The sequence below is a fragment of the Thermobia domestica genome, chromosome 15, assembly GCF_964235325.1.
Source record: "Thermobia domestica chromosome 15, izTheDome1.hap1.1, whole genome shotgun sequence".
NCBI classification, from domain to species: domain Eukaryota; kingdom Metazoa; phylum Arthropoda; class Insecta; order Zygentoma; family Lepismatidae; genus Thermobia; species Thermobia domestica.
Window position 1 is genome coordinate 154,334,556 of NC_137468.1, and position 27,178 is coordinate 154,361,733.

The window sequence follows — 27,178 nt, forward strand, 5'->3', positions numbered from 1 at the left end:
GAAACGACGCCGAAATTGAGCCATTATTGGAAAAGGTACATCATTGATCTTTCCATGCATAATTTTCATACAACGAAATAGTAAAAAGGTGTCTGAAAAATAGTTTAACTGTCGGAGAGAACACGCCTAAAAATATCGTGACGAGACAAAGATAAATGGGACTCGTGCCGAAACATTTACCAATAGAAGGGGTTCGTTTGAGATTATCAGCCAGTCTCGCCTAAGATGCTCCGTTGAATTCGTCGACTGACAACATAAAGGCCGGGTTTACAACCTTCTCTCGCGCTACATTGATAAATGCAAGAGAAATTACACGAAAGACACTCGGCGGGGTCAAAATAGAAGACTGTTGTCACATTGAATGATGTCTACATTTATCTCACCTTAAGGGTAGCATTCGGGAAATTACGTACAGTTATATTTCCTGCACGAGAAATATCTTTTTTTTACCACCAATGGCGAAAAGATTTCTCGCAGGGAATCATGATTGTCGTCGGTTACAGTTTACGTGAGAAACCACATTTTTCCAAAATATATTTGCGTGTCTGAATTTTTCTAAGTCCCTTAAAATTGTGAGTTTGATAACTCGAAATAATAGGAGGGGAAGGCGTAAGAGAAAAGAGAGTAAAGCCTCCCCAACACACCTTGTTGTTTGCTGTTTGCAATATTCAGGTTCTATTCTGTTACTTAATGCGATGTTCGTTTCAGACCAAAATAGTACTTGCAAATGCAGAAAACTTTGCTTAGTTAAAGAAAATACACACGCTTTTTAAACGAAAGAAAATCGTAATAAACAAAGAGGATTTAAGGTGTTCCCTAGCTTACAATACAACTGAAAGGTGGTCTTACATTGCGTTTCGATAGCCATACGTGTTTAGTTCATTCTTTATGTTGAAATTCAAAACTTTGGAACCTGGTTCGAATTCCACTGGCTGCTTTTATTTATTTAAAAAATGTTTCAGCTGTTCTTGCTTTACAGTTTCTAATGCATTTCACGTTTCATTCTTTCTTTCTTCAGTAGTTATGCTTTAGAAAGTCGGTACCTGATTTCCGTTTGTATCCGACGGTTTCCAACCACCAAAGAAATGAATAATCTGAACATTGAAAACTAAATATTTTACTGTGTGTGTTCGGTAACTTTTCAATGTTTTGTAGAGAAAATCATTCGTTTATTAAATTAGAACATTGTGTTACTTGAAGTTATCAAACACGACTAAACTTGTAGAAAGTCGTAGGTATATTTAATGTCGGATACAAACGGAAAGTCGGTAATTTGAACTGAAACATGCTATATAAATTAGATTTTACTTATTGAAAGTAGAAAAGTCCCAAATTAATCGTTGTTTTCGTTAATGATTTGTTATTATTATTTTAGGCAAATCAGATAAGCTTCAATCTCCTTCGAGTAGAATAGTAATGGGTTTGCCGTGTCGAAGTGGAACTGGAATATTTGATACATTCCAAAATTATGACAACTATGTAGCGGAACATTTGGAATTCCCTAAAATGGAAAGCAGTGACAGTGAGGAAACAATGTGAATGTATAGTTGCCTTTGTACAGGGCAGCTTTTCGTGGCTTAACGCAGGGGAAGCGTATTTATTTATTTATTTTGTTATTTCTGTACTCACTTGAATTATCATCCTACTCCTTTTTCTTTTTAAATTATTGCAGATATCAGTGATGAACATTATAATTTATGTGCACAATTACTAATAAATACAAAATAGTTATTATCGTCATCATCGTCAACAACCATTATCAGTCCGACAATCATCTGTGGGGCAGCTCTTTTCCAAAATATTTAACACTGGTTTTCGTCACACCGCCTTGTATGAAGACGTATTCTGTCTTTTCGTGTTTCTTGGTATCCAAACAATACCTTTACCTACCAATCATAATTTTTTCTTGAAATATGTTCGGTCCATTGCCACTTCAATACCATTATTTTCATGATAATACCATCCACACTCACCATCTTTTTGATTGTTTTCTCATCTTTGGCAATTCCTAGTAAACAAACCTTTCACACTTGGTTGTCTGCTAAAAGAAAGTGTCCTTTTCTTTTCTTTCGTGTCCAGATCTCCAATTTATAGACAACAGACGGAACGTGTTCATTGAAAATTTTACGCATTTGACATATTACATTCCAATAATACAGAACTACGTAAATTCACTGTCTAAGCGTGTGGCACCACAATTAATTGGTGAATGTATTCTTTGACAGTAGCGGATAAATTTAATTAAAAATAAGACTATTCCGCTAAGTAGCATTTTCTACGAATTAAATAATTACGTACAAAATTGTATTATTATTTTTTTTTTTTTTTACTCTTAGTATTATACTTTGAAGGATGCAGAAAAAATGGCGGTTGAACTGATGAGTACCCTTGATGTAAAATTTGCCTCAGTTATCAAGTGAATTTGTTCAGTACCTAAGTACTGAGCTTTATTAATTTTATTATTAATGATCTTGTATCTGAATGTTTGTTGTAATGTAAAATTGGTGTTTATCACTCATGGTGCCTATTTTCTCTTAAATTTAATTGTTTGTGAAAATTTATAAATATGTCATGTATTTTTTGTTCGTGTAAAATAAATTATATCAAAGTAATTTATTTTCATATCAACTTAAAAAATTGAAGCGAGCATAAGCGAATATCTATCGATTGATTCAATTTCCTTCGATTTCTATATCTGTTACATGGTGGCTTTCGTAAAAATTTACACAATTTTAATGAACTTTATGTGTGCTTTCTTTGAGACTTAGGGTTGAAATATGTCAAGGGGAAAAAGAACCATACAATTTTTCCCAAGTTGTATGTTTGCCCATACATGTATGTAACTTGGAAAGAAAATCTTGCATGAAAATTTTGTAAAAAACAAAACAAAAAAATCCTATTCTTACAATGTATTAAAAAAATACTTCCCAGTCTTGTCCTTGCTTGAGCTTAAAATTGATGAAAGACAAGTAGTTAAATCTTTCACATGTATAACTTTATGGGTTTGAGTACACATCACATGATAAGGAAATAAATTTTCACTATAATTCTTATAATAATTATTCAATTTTGATGCAAAAGACATACATTATTGTTGATGGATGAAACAGAACGGTTTAGGAGTGTGCTTGCTGAACGATCTGTAAACCTCCCTCCCTCTCTCTCTCTCTCTCTCTCTCTCTCTCTCTCTCTCTCTCTCTCTCTCTCTCTCTATATATATATATATATATATATATATATATATATATAATGTCTGTGTGTAACTTAGAACATCTACATTGGTGTATTTTGAAATATTTAAGTCAATTTTATATACGAGGTTCGTTCAATATGTTTTTGCCCTCGTATGGAAATATTGTAGCTAGTTAGACGAAAGTTATGTACGAAATGACCATGTCTCATAGGATAAATTATTAACTTATGCTTTTAGCTTCAAAACTAAAATATATGACGTCTGGAAATAGCGAAAGTGTCGAACTCACAAAAGTTAAATATCGAGCGGTCGAAGTTCTTATATCTGAAAGGAATGAAAGCCAAGATAATCTATGAAATTGTGAGAACTGTTTATAATGACATGTGTCCATTCTTAAGCACTATTAGAAAATGTAGTTCGACGGTTAAGGGGTTCAACTCTGCATTTTATAACTAAAAGATCACACTTCACACAGATATTCTTTGGGCTCTAGTCATCAATTTAAGAAGGGGAGCCAAGCTGAAATTGTTGGCGGGTGGCTTTGCCAGGCATGGTTGCTTACCTACATGAGTGGATTACTATTTGCATCGTTTGATTCGGTATTTGGCATTCAAACGTATCTCCTACGACACAAAATGTGTAAAAGTGGTATGAGTCAATTATTAACTGAATCTACAAACAATGTCGGTACTGTTCGGTTAAAAGAGGGCAGTCTTTATGGCGGATTGCCTACATTCGAAGATAGTTCTTCAAATTTCAGCTTTAAAAGTGTTTGATCCCTCACATGTTTTTGTCAAATTGTATACCTGAATAGGTAATCAGAAATCAATTAAACTGAAAATATTGGTCACTAGTGTCAGATTTCAAGAGTTGTTTAATTATAGCATAAGAGTACCTACCCTTTTAGGATTTCCACTTTTTGAGGTATATTTTAGACTTTCAGTCAAACAGCTACTGCTTCTTTACTATTTATCGGAGGATCAGGGTTTATACCTCGTTTATTTTCAGAATAGAGCATACTTTCCGATGGTATTACTCGGTTGTACGTATTACACCAGAAACGAAAAATCAAGAAAACCGGGAGTTCTTTCGAAAAAAAAATCAAAAGTTTTGCGCCCCTCTAGCCCGGCGCAAAACTGGGTTCACGTCTGGCCTGGAAAGTGTTGCTAAAAATACGTAGTTATTTACACAATGCGTGTACAAAGTTTCAACCTTCTATCTTGAAAACAAAGGGCGGAAAAATTTTGGAAAGTCTGAAGATGAGCCATATATTTATACGATATATATATAAATTCACTGTGTCATTACTATTGGCCCAGAGTCAGACTGAAACGCCATTTTGTCGAGTATAGCGAGCCCTTTTCAACGGTATGATTCGCATGTCCGTATCTTACACCTGAATCGGGAAATTCGGGAAGAACCGGAAATTTTTCTGAAAAATCACCACTCGGAATAGTTGCACCCCTCCGGCCCGGGTTCACGCAGGGATAAAAAAAAAAAAAAAAAGGAAATATTCAAAGATGCACACAATCCGTATGCAAAATTTCACTCCGATATCGAAAACTGAAAGGGAGAAAAATTTTTGAAATTTGCCTTAAGAAATAAAAAAAGTCATGCCCCTCCGCCCCCTTTTGGAGGCGCTGCCAAGTTGACCGTCCGGTTCCAAAATGCCTCTGGGCATTTTTTTGGCCCATGCTTCACTTGACCAATTAAAAAAAAATCGACTTAAATACCTGTTATAGAACCTAAATAAGCGGTCAAAGACAACACTACTCCATGGTAACAGAAGTTACCATAAATTCTAAAAGGAGCATAAATATAAGTAAAATACCATCATTTTTGCTTTACAAGAGCAATCCATAGTTAACTGTCATTAACAATACTGTCACAACGTTATTTACATTAAAAAGTAATTGCTAAAAGAAAACACAGAAACCAAAGAAGTTTTAAAAAAGAACTAGAAACAGTTCATTCGCAGCAGCAAAGTGGTGTACAGATCAATGAAGACTTCCGGCATTTGCATCGATTCTCGGAGCATATCCTCCTGCAACCGCATTTAACCAACTCCAAAAAGGCCTCTACAGCAATGGGGATCGTGGTTCACTGCGGAATTAACTTGCCTTCAATTTCTTTCCAACCCCACGAAGTCAGTTGGAGAAGGTAATAAGAGTGGTGTCCAATACAGCCCAAATGATAGACTAATAAGATGCTCTGTGAACATGAATCAGCGCGTCTTGTGTAGGTAGGAACGATTCAATCATTCTTCTTTTCTTTGTAAATAAATGCTTCATTGCTTCATTTACAGAATCTATAATCGATTACTTATCATATAGTGGTACAACGTACTTTTCTAATGATTCAATCGTTTCATCTATATTCCCGTTGGCCAGTGCAATAAAAACTCCAGTCGCTTCTGATTCTGAGTTTTCTTGCCTCTGCCGTAAAATGATGTAGTATCATATCTCATAAATGCATGGAGCATCGGAAGTGCTTCCGCCTTTGATGGTCCCAATGACTGGATTTCTATCACGTTTATATTTCTGGAATACAGAAATAGTACATGCCTTAGGCATTTGCAATGCTTAAGTAAGCACATAGTACAGTGTCACTCGATTAGCAGTAAATAAAAGAATATTTCACGAAGATGTGTGTGAGTGCATTTAAGCAAACACTCTCTCGCGCTGAGGAAAGTGCTGGCGCGTCGGGAACAACAGTGTGGGTGGTCCCATTTATAGATATTATGTATATTTGCTTGGAAGGCCAAGCGATTATTTGTAAATAGTCTATATTTGTAGCAGTTATCGTACTCCATACTTAATCTTAATTATACAGGGAGTCCATAAAGTCCTGCAGGAAAGTAAAACTCTATAACTTACGTTTAAGTATATAAAATTTTGGGGGTTGGAAGAAGGAAAGTTTAATGTTTTGTCCTGACTACAATGCTCGATGACGTTTGCGCTGGTAATCACATGACTTAAGATGGCGTCTATTAAAGAAAAGGCACAATTGTTTTGTGGTTTGCGAAATTAAAATCTTACTTTTCAGTGCGGAGAAAGTTCCAAACAACATATGGGAAAACATCCCCAGTAGAAACAAGTATCAAGAGGTAGTACGAGAAGTTCAAAGAAACGGAAAGTGTGTCAGATTTACTACGCAGTGGAAGGCCAGGAACGAGTGACGATGTGATTCACACGTTGCACGACAACGTAGCCAGGAGTCCAATGTAGTCGCTTAAACGTAGGTCATTGGAATTGGGAATACCGAAGTCAACATTACACAAGATCGTACGGAAGAATTTGAAGGTCCGGCAATGTAAGTTAAAATTTGTGCACGAGCTGATAGAGAAGACAGTGACATCAGAATGGAATTCTGTGAGTCAATGCTTACCCGCTTACAAGAAGATGGTGACCTTCTGTCTCGATTTCTGTTTTTAGTTGAAGCCTCATTTCATGTGTCGGGAAAAGTGAACAGGCACAACTGCCGAATTTGGGGGGTAGAAAATCAACGTGAATTCGACTAGCACAAGCGGGGTAGTCCCAAAGTCAATGTGTGGTGTGCTGATTCAATGGACCACATTATCGGCCCTTTTTTCTTCGAGGAAGAGACGGTAAATGGTAACAATTATCTGAACATGCTACAGACCTTCCTTTTGCCAGAACTTGCTAGGTTAGGCATCCCTAATGAGGTCCACATGCAACAGGATGGGGCACCGCCGCACTATGCCCTTCAAGTTCGACAGTTTCTTATAAAAGAATTTAAGGAGAGATGGATTGGCCGAAGAGGACCCACACCTTGGCCTGCAAGATCACCAGATTTGTAGCCTTGTGATTACTGGCTGTGGGGACACGTAAAGACCAAGGTGTATTCGCAGAAGGCAGCTAATCTGCACGATCTCAAGAACAAAATAAGTGATGTGATTTTGAACATTCCAGACGAGCACCGCCAACACGCAATTCTTGGTTTCCCAAAAAGACTGCAAGAGTGTTTGGACGTAAATGGTGCACAATTGGAGGTTTGGCGATGAACCTTAACTAGCTCAAACAAAACTTTGAACCTTTTTGTAAGTACACCAAAAAGTATTTGTTAATACATTACGTAGTTTCCAAGTTAGAGTTTTACTTTCCTGTAGGACTTTATGGACTCCCTGTATAGTAAGAAATTATCCCTGTAGAGAGTGTGAAATGTGTATACCGACAGCTAATGCCGAGTCCAGTACCAACTGAATACGGTTTCACCGATTCTATCCTTCGCGTAACAACCTTTATAACATCAAATCCTTCATTAAATGACATTGCGTTACTTACCGAAAGCTTTGTCCAACTCCAAAGGCAAAGTACATGTCCTCCAGTGCCAGTTTGTTGAAAACGCTGATAGCCAAAACCACAACATCTGTGTCAATAGTTGGAATGAGCACCTTTTGATATTCACAAGATACAGCGTCTGCAAGATGAAGCATCATCCGTGTGTTCGCTTCCTCGTGGTTGTAGGGATTTAAAGAATTATTGTTTGATCTAGCCGTAGTCAGTGCAAACTCCCTTTGGTAGTATAAACTTCTTTGTCCATTTGTCCTATCTCTATCAACTTTGGGATAATTAAACGAAAAAGTTATCGGTTATTGCCATTTGATCGCAGAAACTGAAGAAAGTTCTTGGGAATTTGAGCGTTAGGTGAAACGTGATATTTCCAACTAGTTCCCCTAGATTCTCGTGTCGTTTCTTTTATGGAGTTGGGAAAATATTCGTCCCATACCAGATCGATTCGTTTCACTGTTGCAAACTGTTTTCGATATATTCTTCAAAAGTTCTGACTCCTCCTCAAGGAATCATAAGAATAATAGCTGCTCTATCAAAAATCTTCACGTCTACTTCAGGTTCTTGAAAAAATTCTTCCTTTTGGAAAAGTTCAAGGCATTTGAGCAAACTAGATTTGTGACTCAGATGTATAGTCTCCTACTGTCAGTGACGGAGTGTGCACCTCATATTCATGCTTAAAGAATTCATCCAAATCGCCTGATCTATATTGATATGCAATGTAGAGACGACTTAAGAACACAGTCATTTGTAAGACTGGTGCACTTTTCATCAAGACATGTTCGTTTCTTCTGTTGGTTCTTGAGTAAGAAAAACCTCTTGCATTTCAACGGATCAGTAACTTTCCTAATTTTGTTCTTCAGCCTATCTTCAACAAATCTTCGGAATTGCGATTGTGCTTCTCTTTCCATCATTTCGAGAGTGTCAGCTGCTTCAGATTGTGGTATTATTTTGTTGTCGATCCGGCAAAACTCTCTAGTTATTTCCAGAAAAGGACTCCCAGCATACTCAAAAGTCATTATTAACGAATGAACACGTTTCTAAAATTTTTCAGTAAATGTTTTAGATGTTTCATGGTGTTTAGTAGCATCTTCTTCGCATTTAAAAGTGAATTCCTTGTGTTGAATGTATTGACATATTTCTGGGGATGCTAGAAGAAATCTTCCTAATGTTTTCGGACTTTCCGTCAGTCAAATAATTTCAGCGTCACCTTTGAGCGTGGCATTAATTTTCTAGTGAGCTTGGTCGAGAGCCATAGCTGAAAAAGATCGACGACTTTTTTGTGCAACAAAGCCATCTCGTTTGAAAGCTGCCATCACGTCGAGATGCAAGGTATCAAGTGAGAGCAGGTCACAAATAGGCAACCATGCCAGAGGCGTTATATAGGTGATTTGAGAGCACTTGCCTCCTGATTTTGAAATGAATAAACTGCGATTAGTTTATTCTACATGCTCCACTTTTAAATAAACATAAATAAAAAAAATAGTTGAAATTCCAAGGCGGATTGAAGGATTTTACGGGGTGAAAGCAAAACAAAATACGAACGGTGGAAAAATACTAAAAGAAATTCATATACATTAAAAAAGAAACTTTATGAATCTGTTATAATAAAGGACATGATTAGGTTTATCATATTTTAGAATGTTAATATGCGGACCCACTTCCACGTGGTTAACTCGTTATGTAAAAATATAATAAGCACAATTATAAAAAATGGAATCACGATGTGCCTAAATTTAAACATTTAAATATTATATGACAATATGTTTGCAAAATATTAGCATAACAAAGATCAGCAGAGAAAAACTGAAAGCATAGACGCAGAAGAACAGAAAAAGAAACCGACACAATGTGCTATGGGAACGATTCTCATGCGAAGATAGTCAACCCCCCCACATTCCTGACAAAGCGTTGTTATTATATAAATAGTGTCAGTGCGATAGACCACATTAAGAAGACGATAAACTTGAGTTTGGGAAACGAACAAATCAGGGAAATTCAGAAAATGTATGCTGATGGAAATTTTTAATCTTGAAATGCGGATATGTCCGCATAAATGCTGACTTATGGTAACCCTAGATGTGATATAATGATTTCGCTGTATAGGTAGTTAGATGGAAAAATTGCGCATTGCTGTGAAATATCTATCGTTAAGGAACACTGATGAGTTTAGAAGAAAAATAATGTTTGTATCAAAATGCTGCTCAGTTTACACTTAAAAAGTAAAATAAAAATAAAAGCCTTGGCTGATAAAAACACGGAATAAAAGTACAATACTCATGGAATATACTAAGCTTAGAACGAACTAACAATATATTTTAAACAGCACAAATTCTTCCTTTCTAAAATAAAAATATTGAATAAAAGCTATTTTGTAATGAGATAAATGTATTTTTAATACGAAAAGATCAATTAAACCCTCTTATTTTTATATCAAAGGGAAATTAAAATAAAGAAAACATACAAGATAAAGTTCTACCGTTAATACTAAAACCACTAAAACCCGAAAGAAAGCGAGACATTTTGAAATGGCTTATTCATTAATCTTAAATTATAGAGAAATTCCATTTAGGTCGCGAACATTCTATTCAACCTTGTGAATACATATCTCCTAACAAGTAGTCGGAAGGCAGCGTGCGTCGTAGTTATTTGATCGACCTATTTTTGGATCAAAAGATCCAATATATTTCAGGCAAAAAATCTCTTGTAGGCCTTCTATCTGAAGAACTACATATAGTGTAGCCAAACCCAACTATCACTTAACTCAGTATGCTTATTCCGTAAAAAATATGAAAAGTCGATGTCGGGGCCATTCAAAAAATTTGTGGCCCCTGATCCAAAAACTAATTATTGGCCAAGATCGCAATCTTTTAATGCATTTTTCACCATTCCTAAAGTTCTTTTCCAAGATCACAATCTTTTGAACCATTTTTTGACCATTCCTAACATTCTTATTTAAGGTCGTCTTGAAGTATGGGAAATGAAGAATAATATTCAAATTTTAATCCTTTAAACATTTTTTTTTTAAATTTTAAATTACACAGTATGAAATAAAGTACTTAACTAGCTATATGAGCAAAATCATCAATATGAAGAAGACATTTTAATGAAGACTACAACATACTTTAACTTAAAATACATAGGGAAAAAAATATCATGAGCGAGTAATGATTAATATACACAGAAGACGTTAACATCGCAAATTAGATAACTACTAATGAAACCGTACCTACTAAAGTTAAATTATAGAGTACACTATATAAATAAGCAGTCATATTTTAAAAAAACTACATTTGGCGACATTTACATTTATCTAAAGTGCATATTTACCTATGATCAGATTGGCTACTTTGTGAAACCTTCGTTCATATGACATGGGTAGAATAAGAAATTAACGGGTTATTACATTAGCACTTTCTGTTAGTTTACTGGCTAGCATGCTTGCCTTTACTGGACGGCTGTCAGGTTTGATTCCCAGTATAGAGTTTTGACATTTGGACGCATTACTGTGGTTCGGAATCAATGATCTCATTTAAGCTTAGTATTGAATGCAGAAGATCCAACGAACTAATATTATTATATAACTTTCCCTTGTGGTGATCTTAAAACAGGGTGCGAATTACCGGGGGGATGAGGGGGATTTTCCCCCTCAATCACATTTTGTTCCCCCCCAAAGAAGTCAGCTGAAGTATCCCCACCGGGGATGCTCGCTTTCCCCCTCAAACTATGCTTAGTATAACTCCAAATTTCACTGATTTTTGTTATTTCTTGTTTTAATCTTCTAGTTGTATTTTGAAATGATCGATGTAAACTGTTCAGTTTTGGGCATTTCTACTTATCACCTAATTACCCACTATTTTCAACGTTGGTTAGTAGAACTATATTATTATGACTACGGTTGTTACTTGCAACTGTACCTTCGTACCCTTCAGTTCGTCATCGTTTGTGAATTTGAATGTACTAATTGCGTATAACAAAGCCACATATAGATTTATAAATGTTCTTAGCGGTTGGCCAAGAAGAAGTAAACAAATAGCTTCTTCTACCATACTTGGCGAAGTTCGGATATATCAGCCCTGCCCACGGCGAGCAGATAGTGGAAACTCTCCTCGTGAACGCTCACGAGCATTCTACGGGCAAATACCATTGTTCGTGCTTCGTGGATCTTCGGGTTTCGTCCTTAGAGGAGCGGAAGTGTTGTCAACCTTGGCGGTAATCACTAGCTTACCAAAAAAGAAGTATGTATGGTAACTGATTGCCATTTAGTGTAAAGTGTTTCTTTACAATGTGGTAACCGTTAACTATAGACAATACAAACTTGTAACAGCAATCAAATGATAAACTATGTGTGTTCCTTTTCTTCTTTTTTCTTTCCTTTTGTTAAAGAAGGATGTGGGTTTGTTATATTATGTTGTTTCGCTTTTTAGGAAAAGAGATAATCTGTTGATACGAAAAAAAACTGTAGCACTTGTTTGTAATTATCTAAGTATTATCTCCAGAAAATTAGCTTATGCATGTATGTGTGTACGAATAGGCTTAGCAAGGGGTTGGTTGTGGAGATTTGAAGCCACTATTACACTATCAATAGGAAGAATAGTATTTCTTACTCCACTTTTAAAGTTACTTTGATCGCAAAGAATCAAACAAAATATTAAGAGAGCCAAAGAGATTTTCCATTTTTAAGAGTGACCGTTAGTGACTGGAATTAGTTTTTTTTTTTTTTTTTTTTTAACAAGGAGTGTCTTTTTAATAAGGAAAAATGTATTGTCCCTGGCTGGTTGCTTGCCGGTGGCTTGTTAAAAGTGAAAAAGAATGTTAAATCATTTCAACGACTGAAGCTACACGCTTGTCTTTCTTCGATAGTTACTGACTGATTTTGAAAGTCACAATGTTGTAGGCCTACTGTAATAGCGTAAATTCGGAAGGAAACGTTCCAACTGAATGATACGAACAATTATTCCCAATGTCTTGAACATGAAACGTGGGTTGCACGGATAACGCTTAAAGTAGGCTGGACTGCACTGGACTTTCCTTCCGGCAAATTAGTGTTTGGTCGGAACTCAGTTCTTCTGTGTAATTGTCTCTTAACAACATTTGAACATTTCTTTTAGATAATAATAACTAACTAACTCTATGGTCTATGGAACCCGAAGGTTCAATGCCGCGTTTACAAAATATTTCCACTAACTTATGTCCTTAGCCAACTGGATCCAGTTTCTACTCTGTACTCTTATTTCTGCAAGATCCATCTTAATATTGTCTTCCCATCTACGCCTAGGTCTTCCTAGTGGTCTTCTTCCAATTGGGTTTTCAGTTAAAATTATGAAAGCGTTTCTAATTTCTTCCATTCTGGCTACATGGCCTGCCAACCTGAGCCTTCTACACTTAATAACCCTAATAATGTTAGGTGAGCGGTATAAACTATGCAATTCCTAGTTATGAATTTCCTCCAATCCCCATTTTCATCCCTCTTTGGTCCGAATAATTAATAATAATAATAATAATAATAATAATAATAATAATAATAATAATAATGCGTATTATTATTATTATTTATTATTATTATTTTCTACCTCCCGTCGTTCTCCTATCAATCTAGCAACGAAAGGCGTTTACAACTTAGCAAACGTGAAGCGAGTGACAAGTTACAGACCGAATGCTAATGTAATACAACGTCACGAATTGTGTAAGCACGCTAAAAAGGTCTGAAACAATTCGTTTCCGATTTTTGCAGTCGTTTTTACGTCTGTAAGATGACATGTTTAATATTAGTTTCTTTCTTTCTTTCTTTCTTGTTCATTTGTTAGTTACTTCAACGCTAACTGTAACCTCTATCATGCGTCTTCCTCGACCAAAAAACGTACCAATTTTATTTCCTGCAGTGTTTTCGCGTCACTGCTTTCGAAATGGGGAGGGGAAGAGCACACCTGCACATTTCACGCTTGCGTCTGCTCAATGCTTATCATCGTGCGAATTTCTGGCCAGGCTTGGCCATAGGTTTTTTGCCATCATGTGTGGTTGGCAACACTTATCGGATGCAGTGGAAGAAGCGAAGCTAGCAGCACCTGTGCTCACCTGTTCTTATCTTCGCTCGTGTTCGCTCACGCTTTGGCTCCGGGAGCCAATTCATGGACAGGCCTGGGATATGTCATATTCATCCTCTATATTTGTATCGATTATCATCTTATTTTAATTTTTGTTATAACATGTCATTTCATTCTCCAGTGTACTCTTTGTTAGCACATGGTCTTTATTCCCTAGTAGGTTGTGTGTATGCAACTCAAAAGTTGCATTTAATTTGTGATAATTAGCATAGTAATCACTGCTTTTACAGTTTACGGAAATGAACTTTTGAAATTGTACTCAAAATCTGAGATATAGGTATTCTCTCGTAAGTATATGTTAACGTACACGCTAGGGGATACGCTCCTAGTGAGCAGACATGTTAATGAAGGTGATTTTTAGGTGAATAAGCGAATAATTCAAGATTTGTTTCAGCATTTGTTAATACGACTGGTTCTCCGTGTCATTGTCCGTGTCTGTATAAGCATTTCAACTGGAGCGGGTTTTTTTTTTTTAAAGTTAACCCTTCAGTTTTCCATCTTTTCGCTGTACAGTTTGCTGTCCACGCAATTAATGTTGTCTGAAAAACTTCAGTGTAATGTTTTACTTTATTTTAATAACGTAGCCCATAGTGAATGAACTCATCTTCAACCTAACAGTAAAGTAATATTTAAGTGTTGACTTTCCGTGCCCATCACGGAATCGATATTTGGAGGAAAAAAGTCGTGATAAGCACAGCTTTAGCGGGAAGTAGAAGCACAAGCTCGAAATTTGAATTGAGATATTTTAAATATTTGGCCTTCGATTTGACCTTGATGTGAGAAATCGGGACCAGCAACAATCCATTTCTTATTTGATAGTCTAATATCTAGATTTTCTTTTTTTAAAAAATGTCCGGTTTAACTGATAATTTTAGTGGTTTTCACAAGACTGAAGTAGGTTTCTTTTACCTGTATTAATGCAAACCTGTATGTATTAATGCAAAGTGGAAGCTTTCAATATGAGTGGAAAAATTAACATATGCTTGTGATCATGACTGTCGCTCAAGCCGAATTATTAACTAAATAAACCTTAGAGAGCTACGGGGACAAGAGTGAGTACAACATTAAAACACGTTCAGAAAGGTTTAATGGGGTGTGTGTATGTCACACAATATATATGTGCATAGTTATTGTCGGTAGATTTATTAAATTAATAAATCTCTTATTTATTACACATGCCACACACCCACCCACACACGGGGGTAAGGCATTTATTGTCTCATTTCGAAATTTGAAGCTTCAGACTATGTCCTTTGGCCTAATTTTATCCCTCCCAATATAGGTTATCTAATTCGCACACTGTCTTAAAATGTGCCTTTTCTTAAGAGGATATGCGATGCTTATTTCTGACAATTGTCTTCATTCTTTTGATTATCTATGTTTGCATTTCTATTCTTGTTTGGTGAAGTTCTGGTGGTAGAGATGCTAACCTGATTTGAGCTGAATTCTCAGGGTGACGAGAAAGGAGTATACGGTGGGAAACCCATTGATGATTGTCCCAAGCCCCTTTCTTCCTTCCAAATTCCCTAGGCAGTGTGATCGCCAAGGGACGTCACCCTTCATATGTTACGGGCTAACATGACCATAGATGCCGATGTAACCGCTTTCCGGATCTGCCACCGGCTGTCCCACCAACGAGTACTTTCAGGAGACCTGAACTTACCTGGTTAAGACACCAAAGAACATTTCCAAAAAGGAATTACAGACCTTTTCCCGTATCGCCCTCTGGTATCAATAATGAGATGAGCATTAAGTACCGAGAGGTTTGGATGTCTCGTCTCGAAATCCCCACGGACGTTCAGACAGTCACTCTCAGACTACAGCGCACACAAAAATCATTCATACATGTAACAAAAACACATTGAATAAAATGACACTATGCTTATTTATTAAAACACTATTAAAATGTAGAAGTAAAAAAAAAAAAAAACAATCATAACACTGAACTATTTCCACAACAAAATTACACTTCACACTTTTAATATAAAGTATTATAGCCCTTTATATCACGTATATAGATGAATGAAAGATTATAATTGGGATTTCACTATACACACTTTTCTCACACCACTAATGCACATGGGGAATTAGCACTTTGGGTAGCACTGGGGTAATCCCACGAAAAAGTGTAACTGCTGCAAAATCCGCAAAAGTTGACTATGATTTCCAACAGATGAATGTAGACAGTCTTACTACTAATTAAATTCTTGGTATGCCCGTTTACTACTTATTCGCACCGGGTTTGTGAATCCAAGATTTCACTAATTAGGGGCTAGCTGTAATGTTAGTCCTTCACCGGGTAATTAACGTAGACCAAATCCAACGATCGTGGTGGTTGCTTGAAGACGCGGAGTAAAACTCCCTGAGTTGAAACGCTCGAGCTCCCAGCTGGATTGACCGACTGGTCAATGTTGGTAGTTCATTCTAAAATGCAATCATGTTAAATCACCTGTATGTATATGCAAATTAAATGTTAAAAGAATTGGCGTTAATTTACAGTTCACTGGCCACGATGCACAAGACATTGCGATAACGTTGTTATGGGAATCTACACCCCCCTAATACCCCTTCCGATTTCTTTACACACACCCCTGGATGGAAAAGGAATACTCCCCTAAATCCAATTGTATCAATCAGCATCACATAAGTTATTTATTAAATCAAGTTAAAAAAAAAATGTGTTTTGGAAAGAAGGCAATATTCTTATTTATTTATTTCACTTCAAACTACGAAGCGACCTCGTTCTCATGTGCGACTTCGAGAACCACATGACCTCATTGTTTCGGGTGGTGTTTCGATCAAAACAATTGACAAAACAGACCCGCTCATACCTACCCTCCTGGGTTCCGCGGTCGTTTCCGAGAAAAGAGATTGATGGACGGATGCAGATGACTGAAATTGGCAACGTCTTGAGCGTTCATTCACCTACCTCCTAATCAATAAGGAAAAAGTGACAATATAGTAATAAGCCTATACCAGATTCAGTTGGTAAGTGCTACTCTGCAAGTGGTGTATCAACGGACGGAAGTTAGAAGGGTACAGTCAAAACGTTTTAGAATCACGTAGCCAGGAAGGGGCAGGAGATCAAACAATATTACAACAATTAACGTCAACAACAGTGTTAGAATATTAAAATAATGACATTGCAACTATGTACTGTATTAACTACTAAACGAATGTGATTTCAGCATGGGATGAGGGATTTTTTCCAATTAATATTTTGGAAAAAAATCACCCACTAAAACTTGCTGGGGGTGAATAAATTGAAATAAGGGCAGAATTTTGCAAAATAATTACAATAATTCGTATGTAATCAATTCATATGTAATTACTGGGTAAAATAGTGGTGGTTAATTCCTAATACAGTGAAACATCTCTTAACAGGCATCTCTCAATAGTGGACACCTTTATGAGAGGAATAACTTTATTTTTCCATGCCATAAATATGTGTGGTGTGGTGTTATGAGAGAGAATCCTTCCATTTAGAGACACTTGTCATTTACGGACAAATAATCGTGTTCCACCCATGTCCGTTTTGAGAGGTTTCACTGTATTACTTAGTTTAATAATAATAATAATAATAATAAATGCTTAAATGTGTCAACTTCCTTTATTGAACCTACTACTGCGAAGAGCTGATATTATTATTATTACTATTATTATTATTAGTAGTAGTAGTATTGCAATAGTTGCGTAACAAAATATACTGTTTTCTTTGAGTTTTCTTTGAGCACCCCCCCAAGCAATAATTTCTGGCGTACTTACTGATGGGAACGTTTAGATAAAAACTGGCAAAACGTTACTGTTGTCGCCGCAATGGCGGGGTTGCAGTTGGTCCGCTAGTATTTCCATAACTGATTGAAGAATGCATTTGATTTAGTTCTAAGCACTTATATAACGCAGTCTTTCCATATTAATAGGTAAGGAAGAAACACTGCAAACTGAAGTTAAGAGAAGTACGTCTATCATATATTTAGTTCAGAAAATGAACGTGTTCTTTGTTATACACTAAAATATTCTCACTACAAAACAACGTTTCACACACACACATACACACACATATATATATGAGTGAACGATGAAAGGCTCTTTTGTCCTATTGCGTGGGAGAGAAATTGAATTCTTCGTTGTTCCCACCGAAGAAAGAAATTATTTGCGTCGCAGAAATAAAATATAAATCGAAGAATACTGTCTTGACGAAATATACAGAGCGTCCACAAAAATTATTTCTATAACCTAGTGACGGTTATACCGAAAGCCCAGAAATCTAATTCTAATTATTGTTTGGGTTATTTGAACACTTGTTATTCCCGAAGAATCACCTCGATTTCTTACAGCATTTGCATTATTGTATGTCATACTCTGGTTTGATATGAGATAAACACCTTGGGCTTTTCTAGACTTCCTCGAACCTAGGCAAAAATGTTATATTTTAATCTTTCACGCAAATTCATCATAAGACTTCACTAAATCATTTATAGACCTCATCTAATGGTGACGAAGTTAGGCATTTTCTTGTTTTCTGAAATGGAATAAATCCAACTCTAAGCAAGATTGTTTAGGAACACGCAAGCATCTCAATTCGCTAAATAACCATTGAGTTTGGCTTTATCTCTTAAATCGTTAAGACATGCGTTTCGGAGCATCTCGTCAATGGAACCTATCAGCACCAATTGTGCCATTTATAGACTTATTCGTGTGATAGTGGCACAAAAGAGTTTATTCATAGTATTAATGGTAAAATTTACACTAGTTTGTAAATTCTCAGTACGTCTATCATGGTAACTTCTCAATATGTGCATTACAAGATAGGTGTCCCCACACCTCTTCATTCAAGACTCGGAGACATTCTCAACAAAGACACCTTATTGGATTCAGAAATGTGTTAAACATACCAATGTTAGTCACTGTAATAGCTACTGTTGATTAAGATTCAGAAGAGGTTGGTAATAAACTAACGGAGTCAACGTCAGTCACTATCATTCTTCGAAAACATAGGTGTTATGTTCACGTCGCGATTGTGCCACGATTTACGTTTCGTATCGCTGCTGTTGAGTCTAGATTCCGTGAAAGCCTTGGAGACTCGCAGAGCATCAAGATTGGCGGTCCTGCACTACGAACTTCAGCTATGCAAATACTAATATTACCAATTTCATTAAACAAATTACTGCATATAAAAACAGATTACTCTTTCGAGTGGTCAAATCACTAACATTATTCCTGCATTGATAGTGACACCGCAAACTTTTTTGAGTAATTCAGCTTTCTGGGAATTTAGACATAGTCGGGTAGAGTTGATGGAAGGACCGTAACATAGAGTATAAAGTTTTTTCTTTGCTGTTTATTATGGATTGGGATGTTCTTTCTCAGATTCCAACGGGTGGCACTCTGGCACCTTTGGCACTTTTCAGTATGACGTCACTTATGAACCTGCCGAACCTACGTAACAAACGGTAATCCACACAAAAAGTTTTCTCTGATTCACTAACTGTACACAATACTAAGGCGGTATTTTCAGAATAAAATGTGGCTTGTCCATTTCACAATTTGGTTCATTCTGGTGGTCATAGGTAGTATGATGACATCACAGTAATGTGACAAAAATCAGACATCTAGATTTTAAAGATTTTTCGCTTTATTCATTTGTATAACACAAATTGTTATCAAATTGAGCTAAACTTAAGGAACTACTATAAAAGTTCAGTCATACAAATCACAGTATTACATGTATTACGAGAGAACCTGAAAGAAATTCGTTTAGAATATGAACAGGAATAAAACTTCTTTTAAAATGTAACCGAAAACTAAGATTACTAATAAAGTATATTAGAATCTTGTTTCTTTCACAAAAGTTATTCCGCTTTATGCAGAGTCATTGCTCCATACAAGGGGCGAGGAATTTATTATCAACTTTAAAAATCTTGTGTTGCACATAGATCTCTCCACATACTCTAACCCAGGGCTTTCGTGTTTCAGAAAGAGTTTGCATGCAGCAGCTTTATCTATACGATATGAATAAGAGACTGAATCACATCCGTAAAGCTATAGTAGCTAGAAACAGTGTGTAAAGCTAGTATTTCCTTGCATTTGTCACCCAAATGAATGGCAATCGCATTGATGTCAATTATCTTGACATTGAACTTTTTCATGAAGAATAAGGCATCTCGCTTAACTTCCAGTAGCAATGTAAAATTAAAACAAATACATCCGTATCATCACTAAGAAGCTCCACACTTTTCTTTCCATTTTGGGAAACCATCTGCAGAGCGTAACTGATAAGTGGTGTATGTTTCCTCATGCGTAAATATGGCTCCTGGCTCCTATTACTATTTATAAACTCCACATAGGGTCAGAATGTTCAATAGAGCACAGAATATTAATGAGTTATATCTTATTATGCACGTTACTGAGAACAAAATTTCGGGCAAGTAGGATTATCGAGAGAGCCAAAAAATGACACTGCACCATCAGTTAAACGTCTGTCTCATTTATGAAACTTGATAGATAGTCTTATAATTGTCGAAGATTACGTACATATTATGATCATGGAAGATTGCCTTTGACATGTTGGAATAAAGATCTAACACACTACCCCTAACTGGCTGCTGCGCATGGTACAATAAGGCATTACCATTTTACAAATAGTTCCGCATATCAAGATGAAAATTCAATTTTGTGTCGACATTTCGTTTTATACTTTCTTTATCATATTGTACGCAAGAAAAGTTTTGAAGCATGTTTAAATTTATTCAGAAAAAATAATCTTAAACAAAATAATAAAATTATATTTAACCATGTAACCAATATATTTTAAAAAGTAGATTAGATTAATGTCATTTTTTATTTACAATTTTAAATCTTGTGCTTTTATTAACAAGAACAAAACATATCGTTTACAAGTTTGTAAATGCATTAGTTAATGTTATTGAAAATTGGAACTTCCACCAAAAACATAATTGTTGTGCATTACGAAATGTACAGTCTGATTTTTTCTTAAGTTTTATATTTTGTTCATGAAAAGTACAATAATCATTAAATACGTTCGCATGCAATATGTGACAAGTCAAATGACGTCACGCGCCCTGCACCCTGCGCCGCATGTCCGCTGCCGGGCGCCAGGATGCGTGTTCTAACAAGTTTTCCAATCATGTCAATGACCTATGTAGTGTTATGTGTGATTCAACGTGTGAAGTCCATGGGCAGTTTTTCATAAACATCAGAGGAATAATAATAATAATTTCATTTCCCCTTTTGTTACATATTAAATGCGTTTGGCATCAAAAAAACACAAATGTGTATGTTGACAATAAGTAATTTAAAAAAACATTCTTTTCTTTCTTTTGTATTCAACTATTATTTAAACCGTCCCGCTGCCTAAAGCACTCTATACGCGTTCTCATCCCCCCAATCATCTACTACTCCTTTTGTCTACATAACAACAAAAACTCTATATATTCGTTCTCACCCCCACCTCAACCATCTACTATTCCCTTTGTTTACATTCCAACAAAAACACTGTATATCCGTTCTCACCCCGACAAAGGATATCATCTGTCCATTAGCAATAGAATTTATGATAGACAATGACCTCTTGTCAAAAAAAAAAAAAAAAAGAGGGAAAGATTCCCTATTTAAAAGCATTTCTTAACATCTTAAGTCTAAGCTACTAAACTTATTTATTCATATACTCACATGAGGAGATACATCAATAAGTTTGTTACTATTGTCTATCATATTCCTTCAGCTGACATTCAATATATTCATTATAAATCTGGTCATTCTGCGAAGACTGAAGCAAATATTTTGAAGAACTTTTCACATCCATTCAACTCTTGTTTTCAAAATCTGGCTTTCAGATAGAAATGGACCATCTGTTCGAGTTTGACAATATAAATGGGTGTCCAGTTCTATTATTAATAAATTGTGATAATCAGGATAAAGGAATCCACGTTTCAATAATCCTGAAACCGAAATTAATGACCTTATATGAGTGTAACTACTTATTTTTCTCAGATTGAGAACAACACTAACGATTTTCATACAGCACAGTTTTAGTGCAGCTTTGAAGCCTCTCAAAACAGAGGAATATTACCTGTTTGTAGAGCTATTACACGGATCACAATAATAGGTCAGATATCTGAAATAAAATGTGGTTACCGTGAGAATTTCATAGGCAAGACTAATGGAAACATAAACGTCCGTCAGGGGACATACTAGGAATATTAAGTCGGAAGTTCTGGCGTCAGGTCTGTCAACACATTAAAAAAAAAAAAAAAAAAACTCATCGTAGGACAGAAGAACTCAAAAATGTTATTTCGGATTAAAAATGACGTAGAAAGTCTCGTTTTTCAAAATTTGTTTACTCATAAAAAATACATAAAATTAGACGGGATGGTTAACTGATGAATGGGAAGTAATTTCTATTGTAAATTTGTACAACATTGACATAACAATAAAATTACCTACATGAGTAGGCAATCTTTCACCAATGAAAGCCCACTTTGGCAGGTCCGTTCCTTTTATGATAGTTTTGTTCTATTTTTATAATCCGTGACCAAATCTCTAGGGCAGACTCAAAAGTTCGAAAGGCAAGTGGTATTCAGCAATTGCATAAATCTGTAAATAGAATGATAATTATAAATTCAGCGAATGTTTAATTCTTGCCATTTTTTATTTGCTCAATCACACAAACACTAGACTTTCATAACGAAGTAATCCTGGGTTTGTTCGTTGAAGCTTCATTTGGCAAGTCTTTCGCTTCTTTTATCGTTCTTTGCAAATGGTGCTAAAGTTACATTTGGAAGAGACAAGATAGTTGCATGGTATGCGATGTGGACGAAATAGAGTCATATAACACTGAATGTTAAAACTATTGAAAATTGTAACTGATAGCTACTAACAACGGGCACTGTCACTGATGTAAAGGATTAAAGTCCGTTAACTTCAAGAACACCGACACTTTGACGTTGCTAATGAAATGTTCATAAAGAATCCTCAGAATTAACTGAGTCATCGATATCGTGAAAGTGCCCATGCATGGTATAGGATGGGAGAATTCTGATAAGATTTTTTTAAATGCCATGGAAGCTACATTGTGTTTAACAATTCCGTTACGATTGTAATAAGGAATCAAATTGGTGAAATATTTTTGGCGTGGTATTATACCTGGGGAGAACTCTCTATCAACTATTTGGTCAGATCAGACAGTATTTCACATTGGTGGATGTGTAAAGAAACGTAACTGGCATTGCTTGGTTGGTGTAAATTCACACATCTGTATTCTAAGTAGGATAACCTGCATAATTTTGTTTATGATGGATGGTACGCTCTACACTTCGCAATGTTGTTTCTGAGTTGTATCAGTTATCTTTTCATTGTTCTATATAGTATTGGCAAACGTGGCATACATGAATAGCCTGGTAGCATTGAAGATTGGAATTCCTAGGACTTTTTATTTTGGGATGAGCAAAGGAAATATATCGAAGAAAGAAAGAAGAAAAACCTAAGACGTGGACGACTTGGAAGTCAACAGTCTCCAATGTGCTCAATAATGTTCCACATATGTTACAGCCAGCATTTGCAAACCTATATATTCAGGAAAACATTTTGACTTACTTGGAAATTTAAATGATGTCAGACAGAACCCCAAGAAATATTTCGCATGTTCATGTAAACAAAATCCTTAACAATGAAAGGAGATTTAGAATAAGGGAATAATTTTTCACACACACTTTATATATTTTATAAGTTAAGCAGAAAACAGAAATTAAACTCTGTATATGTACATCCTGTCTCACAAAGGTTGGCCGCACTCTTTATTGCTGTTTTGAGGCAAATATTTTCTAAGTCCAACTTCGGGTATTCTCGGAAAAAAGTAAACCAGTTCGATGAGAACTGGTGAACCGAATGATGAGAAAGAGCTTGATGAAGAAGGAGATCAAGGTTCGGAAAGTGAAATTTAAAAAAAAAAGGAAAGATCTAGTACAAGGAATAGGGATGGACTGCAAGTTTATTAATTTAGAAATTAGAGTAATTAGGAATTTGTCTGTGAACAAAACGTGTCTAGCGATGCAACTGCCAGTAGGGCGGCAGTTTATCGACCAAAGCCCAATCCGAAGTCTGAGCAAATGTGGACTTCCGTCTGTATTCCTGAATCATTAGATGTATTTTGGTTACAGTGAATAGAAGTGTACGATTTTAGAGTTTAGACGTACATATTTAATGTTGAAATTCAATAGTAAACTGCGTTTCTAAGGTGCAACAAAATAAATAAGTAAACAAAACAAATAAGTAATTAAGGCACTAAAATCGGGATAAATTAGTAATTATCAAATTCTCCATTAATTTCAGAAAACGATTTGGAAAACATAGGAACAGGAATCTGGTAAAATGTTGAATATAATTATTTGGCAAGGAATTTTATTGGCGATAACAACAGCCCTAGTGAACGGACATCAACAAGTAACGTTGCAGAACTTTGGAATTGCATTAACGCAAGATGCATTTGCAGTTCATTCTTCGAATGTTGTATACATGACAATGAAGATGCATATAAACTTTCATCAGTCAGTACCTATGCACAACGTGTGTAGTGAAACATATGACATTTTGCACGAGTATGCCATAAAGAAACAAGAATTTAGAAATAACATTATTAATTCGATACCGTGTCATTTTGCTTACATGAATGGTAGCGCATGATGTATAGTTTTTTTTTAGAAGTAAGAGATCTATATTTTCATGGCTACTAGGATTATCATCAATAGGTTTATCTACCTATAATTTTATTCACACTCAACAATTGTCATCCTCAATCCAAAAATTAACTGAACATGAAAGTTTGTTGACAACGGAAATACCGAACTTAAAGTCCTCATTCAATAATGAAATTTCGATTGTCCATGGCATTGTCATAAAGGTACAACATGTATTATAAAGATTTCGTAGTAAGTTAGATACAGGTGAAAGATGTTACAAATGCAACGAGTGCGGCTGGGGATTTACAGGGAAATTAAAACTGACAAGGCACATGAAAATATATACCGCTGAAAGATCTTACAAATACGAGTGTGGAGAGGCACATATCGACACATACTCGTAAAATACCTCACGTGTAAAAAGATTTAAAAAAAATGATCTAATCGAAGAAACGCATTTGGCAAGGCACATATTAATAGTGTTGGGCAATGGGAATATTCCCAGTGAGCAGAATGAAAAAATGGGAATGTTCCGAGTTTTCCCTTAGCATATAAATTGCCGGAAGATAATTTATTTCCATATATTAGTTTCGAAATTATAAGAACGATATGACTAATTTCTTTATTTTAATTTAACGTCATCATTTACTTTAAGGTTTTAAGTATATGGAAAGTTAGGAAATTGAAATTCTTTGAATGTACATTATATAGCAAATATATTTTAATTTCTATTTCCATTTGCACTAAAATGTATCAAAGTACTAATTTATAAAAGATGTAAAGAAACCAATTTCTAAAGTAATCTAGAAGTTCTGTAGAAATAGAGGTATAGCACTACCAATACACCAAAACCACTGTTAGTAACTGATGTGCGTCTGTCTGCTCTCTGGTGCTCGAATTTCGCTCTGTGAGGGAAATCAGACATTCAATAAAGACATTCCTGTAGTTTCAAATACATGTGGTTTAAAAACGTAATGTTTACATGTAAAAATTAGGGTTGATACTCAGATATTTCATTAGTACTGGTGTTTTCCAATCTTTCCTAATTAGGATTTCTTTGCTTCTTCTGCGTGTGTATTCATGTTCCAAGCGTTGTTGCGAATTTTTGTAACACCGTGGATATTTTTCGAAAAAGTCCATCTTCTAAAATTAGAGATTTAATACAACACAGTAACAAAGCACATTGTACCTCTAATCAACTTTTTGTATATATGGCATCTCATGCACTGGCAACCTCATGAATTTTTCGACAGACTACGTACGCTGTCTGGCAGTTTCCCAAACTAAACTGTTTATGACATTTAAAAAAATATATTTTTATAGTATATCAGCAGTAGGGTTAAGTTTAGAAAATGCACTTAAATAAAAATTTAAACTCTTTAGCGGCGTACGTGGGCTTTCTATACTAAATGTTTTTCACACATACAGCATAAAATATATTGTAAGTAAATATACATTTATTCGTACCCTCTGAATATAATTAAATAACATATTACCGTTCAGAATGTACATTTTAAAGAATCATATGAAGACAACAGTAATAAATATACTGTGAGAAAAAATCGAATTTTATTTTGAAATCATAATTTAGTAATAGAATGAATTTTCTTTGTGTACACATAAATTCCCGGAATATTCCCATTTTAGGGCATCTTGCCAGCAAATATTCCCAAAAAACTTTCACGGGAATTTGCACATCACTAGTGTGGACGTCAACGAGTATGGGAGGTCCTAGGTTCAAAACGCATTAAATAATTTTGTCCGAAGATTAACATTGTTTTAGGCACTGTCACCATATTAGGCTCTCATCGAGTGTGGGTTGTTCGTGTCGCAAATCGAAGGACATGGGTTTGATAAATGTTAATTAACACAGAAACTATGTCTCTTTATTGTCACCAACTTGTTTTTTTTCTAGCGAACCACTATGACAAGGACACGCCTAATGAGTACTCATTATTTCAAAAGCTAGAATTTTGGTGGAAGAAGAGTACCCACCGTAAAAGGTAATAAGCAATAAAAATAAACACTTTGGATATAGTATTGCAAATAATATTGGTAGTATAAATGAAATGCATAAAATGTAATTGAGTAATGAACTATATTGCAACTCCTGTTTCAACTAACAAACACATCAGATTTATACAACATGAAAAAGAATATTGACAACTTAATATATTAGTAATTCTTAAATACGCTTTATGAACTCATCTTGTAATTGCTACTCTTCTTTTTTTACACGATTTTTGTTCTTGTTTTTGAAATTGAAATTGTGCCCTCATATAACTCACGAGCTATAACGTATGCACAACCTTGCGATGATGTAATAATGTAACTAATTCGTACGTTGTCATTTGCGAGTTACGCGTTAGCACTTTCTTCAACACGATAGTTGCTTTCCTTTCTTCCTCTTACTGGTACTCTTCCAGGTCCTCGGCCACCACACTGAATTTATCAACTGCTGAATGCATACCTACTCATATCAAGCCATCGACTTTTCTTGAAGAACCATCACGAAATCTAACTTATTGGTATCGAGATACGAACTACTGGTAAACTGTCGCTAGTATTTAACTATTACTAGACTATTTTAACACAATGAGAATAGTTAAAACACTGGCTCTATAGCTTATAGTGACCTGAACTTGTGCACTAAAAACGAATTCTGACATGGTATGCTTAGGTAATAATAGCCTAGAACAGGACTACACAACTCGGTATACAGAAACTCGAGCGTCACGTGGTGTCTATGCTTGTGGCGGCGCTAGGCACGTAATAGTATGGAGCAACAGGGGAGGGAACCACGCTTGTAATCCAATTTATTTCTAACTGCACAGCTTTATGATTGTGGGTAGCAAATGAACATCGGCACGTTTC

At 35.5% G+C, this 27,178-nt stretch overlaps 1 protein-coding gene across 2 annotated transcripts in view; it reads left to right on the forward strand.

The window, feature by feature from the left end:
• The window catches only part of LOC145671309 (DNA-directed RNA polymerase I subunit RPA1-like), a 267,751-nt gene extending 264,614 nt beyond the window's left edge, over positions 1-3,137 (forward strand). The window contains exon 30 of one of the 2 annotated variants that reach the window (XM_081740284.1): positions 1,376-3,137. In XM_081740284.1, coding sequence (XP_081596410.1) covers positions 1,376-1,539 — 164 coding nt within the window. In that variant the 3' untranslated portion in view covers positions 1,540-3,137. The remainder of the gene's footprint in view (positions 1-1,375) is intronic. The other variant, XM_081740283.1, reaches the window with a different exon arrangement.
• Positions 3,138-27,178: the final 24,041 nt, after the last annotated feature.